This window comes from Coloeus monedula (assembly GCF_965178545.1).
Source record: "Coloeus monedula genome assembly, chromosome: 21".
NCBI lineage: Eukaryota > Metazoa > Chordata > Aves > Passeriformes > Corvidae > Coloeus > Coloeus monedula.
The window spans coordinates 2,601,345-2,610,977 of record NC_138801.1 but is presented as its reverse complement, the minus strand read 5'-3'; the positions used below and the strand labels follow the sequence as shown (position 1 = coordinate 2,610,977).

Below are 9,633 nucleotides of genomic sequence, written 5' to 3'. Positions count from 1 at the left end.
TTAATTTTAATTTTCCCCTAAATAGAACCTAAAAATTAAGCCCTCTGCTCTCTTGAAAGCAGGGATTCAGGTGTGACTGAGAGCAGGATCAAACGCTGGGTGAGCCCACAGGGGAAGGTGTGAGGAGAGATGCCCTGGAATGGGAAGAGCTGCTCTGCAATGAGGAAAGATGCCCTGGGATGAGGACTCAGGGAGGTCTGGTCCCTCTCCTTGCTCTGGCATCCCAAAAGTGCAAAGGTGTTCCCACCTGGGCCTCAGGTTGGTCACCCTGCCCTGTCCTCTGCAGCCACCCAGCCCTGCCAGTGGTCACTGCCAGGATGCCAAAAGCCCTGGAAAGGACACAAGGGCTTGTCACGAAATCTGCTGGCATCTTGCCACGTGTTTGCAAGCTGAGATCAGCATTCAGGCTCCTCTTGTTGCTGTTTGTTTTCTCCTCTGCTCCCAACAGCCCCTCCCTTGTGCTGTGGCCGCTGTCGCCCTGCACGGAGGGGCACAAACAAAGGTGTGGCGATGGCTGAGCCCTGGAGGGGCTGGTGGGACTCCTCCGGCCCTCCCACTCCTCCCAGGACTCATGGGCAGGGCAGGGACTGGCTCTTCTGCATTCCCAGCTGGTAGCAGGGAGCCTGTGGATGGCTCAGCCAGGGAAGGAGCAGCACATGGGATGTTCAGTGCTGGGATCGGTCTCACACCTCCCTTTGGAAGTGCCTTGGGGATTTGCCACTCTTGAAAGGCTGCAGATCATCTCCAAAGGGCTTTTGCACAGCTCCTAAGTGGAGATTCTGTTTCATGCATGGCTGAGGCTTCAAAAGGTAAGTGTAGAACGGGCAGGAACAGGGGGATGGAGGGGATGGATGGAGGGGATGGATGGATGGATGGATGGATGGATGGATGGATGGATGGATGGATGGATGGAGCTGATTTTCCTGACTCTCTGACCATCCCTGAGCTCCCAGGCAGCTCTGCAAAGCGCACTGACCCACGGCAGGACGTTTACCAGCTCTGTCATATCCGTGTCTCTCCGAAGACTCTGTCACGAGGCTGAGAAATTAATAATAGCAGGTAAGATTTGCACACACCACAGAAATGTAAATGCTGAGGCTCTTCATGGGCCGTCAGCAATTAGAGATGAGAAAATTTATATTCTTATCAGCATATAAATGCCCTGGGTTGTTCTCAGAGGGCAGCAGTGACCAGTCCCTTTGTATGGTTGTTTCAGACATGGAGACCGAGTAAGCAGAGCTGGAGCAGAGCTGAAAAATGGAGAACAGCTTTGCCTCTGGAGAATTGGATCCTCTAACTGGTGTGTGGGTAATGAGTTTCCACTTTGCTCTGCACAGTCATAGCAGAGACTTGGGTAACTTTTTTTTAAACCGAGGATTTATCTCTTGTGGAAACACTTTAGTGCTTAGTTTAATCTGGATTCTGTGACTTCAGGCACAGTGGAGCAAATATTTTAAAGTTTGGAGAGTGCTGGGGAGTTTTGTAACTGTTCATAGCCCTAACAGCAACACCAACCCCCCCATTTCATGCTGCTTTCTAAAGAAACCTGCTCTGTGAACCTTCCTCAGCCTGAAAGCATCACAGCTCAGTTTCTGTCGAGTGCATTCAATGAGTTCACAGCAGGAGCTTCTCTGTATCTGATGTGGCACTTACTTTTTTTTCCATAAAAAGACATGAGCCATTCTTTCATGACTAGTCCTGAATGGGATTTTTTTCTTGTAAGCAACTACTACAAATAGGACTGAATTGGGAAATTCAGCTCAGTCTTTTTAAAATGTGTGCTAGTATCAGCAAGGATTTTGCTGAATAAGCACTAGCATAGCCCAGAGATCTTTAGCTCTGATGGAACTCAGCACACATTGAGATACAAAAGCAGCCCAGACACAATTTTTCAGGAGCAGTTCTGTGTTTCAGCCACCAGCTCAATGATCTGTCCTGGTTTGGGCATGAGGGGAAACTGTCAATAGTGAAGAGATGCTAAAACATTTTTCCTCTCTGGATTCCACAGCTGTGGCCTTGGCTTGGAAGAGTCTCCAGGAAGCCAAAGCAGTGGTATGTGCACTTCAGGGAGCACTTGCTGTCACAAACCTTTATCTCTTTCTGTCAGCTGCCTGTTCATCACCTCCACGGCTTAATTCCATGGAAATATTGTAATTGAAAGCAATGTAAACCTGCTATTTGTTTGTTCTTTCCCAGTGAACACATCACCTCTTTATTTGCTAAATAACAAAGAGAGGATAAGGGGAAAAGCAAATAATTTTACCCTATTTCACAACACTCACAAACTTAATGACAAGAACAGACAAAGCTTTGCCTTGCTTGTGGTTGAAGCCCTGAGCAGAACAACAGCTGGGACATCCTCTGGATTCTCCCTGTCTTATCATCCTCTTCGTGGGGAACATGATGGAGTTGTGAGCACAGCAGCTGCCACCATAACTGACATTCCTTGGATAAATGCAGGATATTATCCAAATCCACAGGGTGTTGCTTGCACAGCAAAGACCTGACAGCAGCATCCCACTGCTGGAGTTGCTCTTGGCTGGGGTCACTTCCAGCTTAAGCTGTCCTTAAAAACATCAGTAAAAATCTGAGGCACACATACTTGCAAAGTGGCAATAAAGGAGAGAGGTGATTTCACCTCTTATCCTCCCAGTCAATTGCATTCTTTCCAACTGTAGGAAATACCACATGGAACATGCTCAGACAGGCCAGTATTTACACAGTAACTAGGAGCTGCAAAATTAATCAGAGAAGCAGCGGATGCCAGCAAAAAACTACTCCAGAAATAAACCAAAACATATGTCTCCCTTCAAAAGAAAAATCTGCCTTTTCACAGCTACAAAGGATTGAAAACAAATTTTATCATCAAACGTGGAGCTGTGCCAAATCACAGGCAGCCAGAAGAAAGCTTTGGCACGAAAAGAGCTTTGGTGAGTTCTGAGTTACTGGGAAACCGCTGAGATGGGACTGCTTTGGTGCTGGAGGGAAGGGAAGGTGGCAGGAGATAGTGAAAAACCCTCTTTATGGAGGCAAGTGTGTATTTTCATCAGCTTTCTGTAGTGTTCCCAGCAAAATATCACAATGCTCAGGAAGTCACATCTTGCTGGGGAGAACTCAAGCAAAAGCTGCAGCATTAACACCCACCAGCTACAGCACAGCAAAAGCTCCCTGTGCTTCTCCTCTGAGGGTTTATTCTCCAGAGACAACTGAAGTGATGTAAATGCAGCATTTTGTTTGCTAACTTTGGCAGGAACTACATAATGTGTTTAAAGTCATTTCTAAAAGATAAAGTGGGAGAAGAAAAAAGCAGGAAATGTAACCCAATTCCAGAACATTCTTAAAAACTAATTACAAGAACAGACTTCACTTATTTTTATATCTGCTGGGTATTTGTTTTTGAGGTGGTTTATTGGCTGGGAACAGTTTCAGCTGCCAGCCTTTAATATATATTTAATATTTATTTAATATTTATTTAATACTTATTTAATGTTTATTTAATGTTTACTTCTTGTTTATTTTATATTTATTTAATATTTCTGGGCCAGGTTTGTTTGGGGGATAGTCCCCAGTAAAAGTTGCTCTTTGAATTTAATGGTTAAGGCATATTTCTGACATTTTGACACTGACATGGTTTTGATGTGCTGTAGATGGCGAGAGGAACAAAGATGAAACAGCTTTGAGTGCGAAAAAGAGCAGTGAGATTGCTCCAGCCCACAGGTAAATGATAACCTGAGTGTACAGCACTTGGGGGGTGAGCTGGTGAAGGCACACGTAAAGGAGTTTAAAATTCTGGGATGCAGGACTTCAGAAAAAGTTTAGAACCTTACTGTTCCTTAGAATGAAAAAGGGAACAAAAGAGTCACCAAGCAATTTCACCCTCAGTTGTGACAAACAAGGCAGAGGAGGAAGGCAGTGCCTGCTATCAGTTCTCTGCCCATGCTCATAATTTCTCTTATCAGATCACAATTTGCACTGTACTCTCCTAATATTATCTTCATTTGCCAGACTGCTGGTGACTGGCAAAATGCTGATTCTGTGGAGATGCCAAGGTCACCATCAGAACACGTACAAGCTCAGCAGTCACTCATGGCAGTGTATTTATACAAATTTAATAACACCTCCTACATACTGACCCTTGTTTCTCTTTTTCTTAAGAGGGGGAAGCTGTGCTGTTCTCTTCCCTGCTCGCTCACAGACCTGTTTGCCCGAGAGCCCTGCTGTGACCTCTGGCCCGTCCAGAATGACCCCTCTGGCCCCCAGAGCAGCCTCAGGACCTTGCAGCCCTGCCAGGAATTGGGCTGTGGATAGCGAAGGCTCAGCTGGAACATGGGTCCCTGCAAAGAGCCTGAAGAGCCCAAGAAGGGACAATTTCCTTCAGCAGGGAGATTCAAGAGGATTCCCAGTCCAGAAGGAAAAATGTCCCTGCTCCCTGCGTCGCCCACTTCACTCCTGTGCAGGGAGCAGCTCCTTCTCTGTCCCGTGTGGCAGCAGCACCCCCATGCCCACGGCTCTCCTGCTTCCCACATCCCACCTTTCGGCAGCCAGCAAGGCCAGAGATCAGAAGCAGGAAGAGCTGTGGAGAAAATCACCCCAAAATAAGTTAGAGCAGCTCAAGAAGAGGATCCAGGAGCAGAAGAGAAAGCAGCAAGCAGCAGCTCAAGAGCAGGAGCGCCTGATTTTCACCAAAGAGCCCCTGCCAAAGAGAGCCCTGAAAAGAAAGGTGTGCAGAGTGGCCTCTGCTCCTCCTGCTCCAGCTTACAGAGGTCAGTGACAGTCTGCAATCCATGGAGAAAGGCTGGAACTGGGTATTCCCTAGCAGTGCTTTGGCACAGCTGAATAACTCACCACGGATTCCACCCCTCCCTGTGGTATCTCTGGGCATCACCCATGTTCTTGTGATAAATCCATTTATTTCTGCAGCTACAAACCTCCCTGTGCTGTACATCCCACTGCTCAGTTCACTTCCCCACCGGATTTCCTCCCCAGCACACACAAATTCATAAATTTCTTTCCTCAAAATAGTAAAGAATTTGCTGCAAATCTATTCTTTTCTCCCCTTTCCTCCCACATTCTTCCTTTTGCCATATATAAAACATGGAATAGGAGCCAGGAGTACAGTAAGGAGGAAAGGCACCACAGGTATTTAAAGCAGGAATTGTGTAGTTCAGAGGCATTACAGGGGATTTATCAGCTCATTCAGTGGAACTGGTGTGGTTCTGAAAGCAAATATTATTAGACCTCCTTATCCTGCTTTGCTGCTAAATTTGGGGCCAAAGAACCATCCATCTACAGCTGTCACTTCAGTTTAGTGTGGTTTAAGATCTCGGATTGCTGGGAGCAAGGCGTGGAGTCAGGAGCTGCCCAGGGCCAGCCCGGCAGCCTCAGCCAAGGGGGATTACTGAGGGAATACAGCACTAGAGGAGCCGAGCTGAAAAGCTGCACATAATAAATCTTGTTGCTGTAATAGCATTAGTGTTAATTCACTGGGCACTGGCATCCCTGTCACACACTGCCAGCTTCCAGGGGCGTTTCCCTTGGATTTGCTCCCCGTCACCTTTTGCAGGGATGTTGTGGTGCTGCCCTCAGGTCTGTGGGAGCCACGTGTCCCTTTCCAGCTGCATCAAGCAGCACTTTCTGTCACCACTGCCTGATGCTACCCCTCCTAAAGCCAGAAGCCAGAGCTGAGCCTCTCTGGGACATTCCCAAGGGAAGGCTTATTTAGTTTGTTTTTAACCCAGACCATTTTACGCAACTGAGTGAGGGAACTGCCAGACAAACTCTTCAGCTTGCAGGACAGACACAGACTCTGAGGCTGGGGATTGACAGCTCCAGACACTCAGTTCAGCTGCATCTTGTTCACTTTGTCTGCCTATACTCTACTGCTGCAAAAAGTGTGTCACAGCTGCTTTGCCAGATATTCCCTCTGTCAGACACCTGCAGCCCAGCCCTGGGAGCCCAGTGCTGCTTTCCATACATGCAGGAGCTCAGCTATTGAATACCAGCATCTGCACAGCTCCTAATGGGACTCAAACATTTCTTTTTCTGGGTTTTAGTGCTCCAAACCCAAGTCTGCTCTCTCCTTGCCTGATGAAGAGCACAGAATACCAGGCAGAGAAGGATTTAGCATCCCTGGACAAGGAAGGGATTATAAAAAAGCCCCAGAGATCCCAGGTTAGCAATGAGGTATCATAACTGGGAACTTCCCCAAGTACTCAGTGTTTGCTCTGCATGGAAAGGTTGGCCTGGATCTGCAGAGACACCAAGGGGAGGGTGTCCCACTGCACCCACTGGATGCAGCAGTTAGGTCGGGGCTGTGTGCACAGTAAACCGTGGTACGGACAGACAGCGTCATGGATACAGCCTCAGGGATGGATCCAGGCCAAAGCTTCCTTTGCTGGCACATCTATACCACAAAAATAAAAAAAAGGAGTCCTGCGTTTTTTGTGACCAGTTTCAATAAAAACACTCCTGCTTTTACATTCCAAGGGAATGGGATTAGGATTGGATTGTTGGGTTCAGCAAGTTTGATTTTAGCTACACTAATTCTTTTCTGTGTTTTATTTTCCCCTCCTGTTTAAAGACCAAAGAGAGAGAAGCTCAGCACAGAGAATCCAAACAGAACACCAGAGGCAGCTTTCATCCACGTCCTGTGTTCTGGAGAAAGCAGTGGCAGGGAAAGGTAAGGCTGAAAACGGTGAGAAATTACAAGGACTGATGGACAGAACTGCCTGGAGCAGCTGAATTCCAGACCTGCCAGGATCAAAAATCATCAGAAATGAAAAATAAGTCATACATCCTTGGTGGGAAGAGCTGTCTGTCACCTATTCAGTTCAGTTTCCCTAATGAATTAAGGGTGCCACCAAAGGCAGGGATTTCCTGGCCTGACAAGCAGGGACCAAATCAAGGCAGTGAAAAGTTGGATTCATTATCCAAGTCTCAATTGCTAGTTCTCAGTTTTATTTGACAGGTATTTCTAAGGGCAGCTTTGAATCCCTGGTGTAATTTTACCCATTTAGTGCTATTGCTTTGCATAGAAGTGGTTGCATTCAGATGTTGTGGGGAAGAAGTGGAAGTGCTGTGGGTTGTACTTTACACCAGCCAAGTCACCAAGTAACTTGTGTGCAGCAGAAAGAAAAAAATCCAAGCTCTCTAATTCTATGCAGATGGAATTATGAGCATAGTGTGCTCTACTACCTAAGTATGATTTAAAATGCATGAAATATTTAATAATTTCCTTATCTTTTTTTTTTTTTTTGGGGGGGGGGAGGTTTGTTTTTTTGTTTTTTGGGTTTTTTTTGTTTTAATGGATTGTTTGAAAAATGGCTTGCTCTTCCTCTGAGAGTGGGTCATAATAAGACCATGCTACGTGAAGCATTCATCATTGTAACTGCCAGTGTCATGGTGTCTTTATTGGCTATTAGTTTCTGTCACTGAAAGAGCCAAGGCAGGGCTATGAAGAGATGAATGAGGGGCAGGGGTCAGAGCCAGAGTACTCAGGAATTTGATGAATTATAAATTTGCTGTAGTTAACAAAAAATTAAGTCACCACAGCTATAAAATATTCATCTGTTCGTAGGTAGGGAAAAACCCAGGAGAATATTTAAATCAAAAGACTTTCTTCTATCAGCTGTTCTCATCAGGAATGCAGGCTGCTCTTGAACTTTAGCATCATAGTTTCTGTAGTTAATGAGCACGATGCAGATAAAAAAAAAGATTTAATTGAAATAAACAACATGTGAAGCAATGTTCTGTTTGCTCCACATATTAATTTGTCTGGTGCATTCAGAGGAACTAAGACAGGCTACAAAATAAATGCACCCTGCATTTTTAGTACTGCTAAACACAAGCCAAAGTGATACAGGAAGGTGTTTCCTTAAAGACATGGATGGATCCCAGCACTCCTGAGCCCAACAGATCCTGGCAATCCCCTGTGTGTTCCTGCTGTGAACACCATGCACAGATCTGGTGATAATTCCTCTGAAGGCTTCCAAAGGAAATCCATGGGATTATAGGAAGTGACTTCAGCCCCACAGGGAGTGCAGCTCTTCCTTGTCTGAAAAACATCACTCCCCTTGTGACACGATTCACATGAGCCTGCAGAGCATCTCAGAGGCTGCTGCAAATGAAGACATCAGAGCTGGTGGCTGTGACTCCAGCCATGGCCATGGTACAGAGGAGAAGATGTTGCCTTACACTGTTCCCAAAGCACAGGGCAGTCTCAGGGCAATCCCACTGACCAGTCAGTCTCTGGAAAGTCCTTTGTGTCCAGCAGCTGCCCTGACCCCGAGGTGCTGCCCACAGCTCAGCACACGGACAAGATATGAGCAGCAGCTTGAAAAGCCTGGCTCAGTCCATTGACTGAGCACTGAACCACATGAGCTGAGGCTGATACTGATTTCAGAGTAAAATCTTTCCTATTAAAAAAAAAAAAAGTGAGTGTTTTAATTGGGGGAGATTTTGGGGGTGAGGATTTCCATGCAAAACCCAGCTAAGTACCTGTTCAGCCACCTTGTGCTGGAGAAGTGTTTGCAATAAATACATAAATGCACGAGTATTGGCATGCTGTGAATGCAATCTAAAATTATGAAGTAAAACAGTGATAAATGTTGTCTATTATGTGACACCACCTATTAAGCAAGAGTAATTTGTTTGTGCTGCATTCTGCACTGTTTATTTCTGCATTATACATTGTCCCTCGTCCTGTATCCTCCATTGATTCTTCCACACCACATCCTGCTGATTCTCACCAGTTTAAAAATGAATTAGTTTCCTCTGGTGAGTTTGAAGTAATCACAAGGAAGAGAATAATTTTGTTATCCCCTTCCCTTCAGTTCTCAAATGGGCTGGTACCCAGGAAGTCCTGACCTTTTCTCAGTGTACTTGAGGCCTTTGGGAGTCAGTGATTTCTGAGTAAAACTTGTAAGAACTGTGTGAATGTACCACAGGTGTTAAATGATATAAATGCTGATGGTAAAGCCTTGGGAAAGCACTGAACCTTCACATGTAGCACTCCTGAATTTGTCTAATTCATGACCCTGGCAGCCTCCAAAGTTTGAGTGCTTTAAAAATGTTTTGTTATCAAAGTAGCACCAACTTTTTTTAAAATTTTAAACCTGCTCTGACTGATTTTTTTATCTCCCCACCTCTTGATTGTGATTCCTGGAAATCACCATTAAATAGACTTGAATAAGAGAGTTACAATAATCTTTCAAAGAACATGTGGGGCTTTAATAATTAAATACAAACTCTGTGTTTCAGGTGTGAATCTACCTGGTGTTTCTGCATGGAGAGAAGGTCAGAAGTTGGCTAGAAGGCTGCTGGGTCCACCCCCTCCATTTCCACATTTGAGGAGCAGACCTGGAGAGCAGAGCACAGCAAAGACCTTTGGTATAGCTGCCCCTCTACAGCACTGGTTGTTTTGGCACACAAACTAAAACAGGGGGTTTTAAACCTAATTGAAAAAAGCTTTCCAGGCCCTTCTGAGCACCTTTCTTTAATGGCTCCTGCAAAAAAAAATGGCCACTGCAACTTCACCTTTCACCTTTACAGATTTATCTTCTCCCTTGAATATCCCAGATTTTACAACAGACACGTGCAAATAGTCCTCAGAGCTGCAGTAGGAAGCAGGTTGGG

At 45.5% G+C, this 9,633-nt stretch overlaps 1 protein-coding gene across 1 annotated transcript in view; it reads left to right on the top strand.

Annotated features, from left to right (window-relative positions):
- Nucleotides 1–790: 790 nt before the first annotated feature.
- Nucleotides 791–9,633, top strand: part of CCDC187 (coiled-coil domain containing 187) — a gene marked incomplete at its 5' end in the record, with an annotated part of 34,920 nt that continues 26,077 nt past the window's right edge. Inside the window, 9 exon segments of the mRNA XM_082295481.1 lie at nt 791–809; nt 2,009–2,052; nt 2,837–2,930; nt 3,648–3,717; nt 4,261–4,767; nt 6,054–6,061; nt 6,064–6,171; nt 6,581–6,679; nt 9,259–9,387. Of these exon segments, the coding sequence (XP_082151607.1) occupies nt 791–809; nt 2,009–2,052; nt 2,837–2,930; nt 3,648–3,717; nt 4,261–4,767; nt 6,054–6,061; nt 6,064–6,171; nt 6,581–6,679; nt 9,259–9,387 (1,078 nt within the window).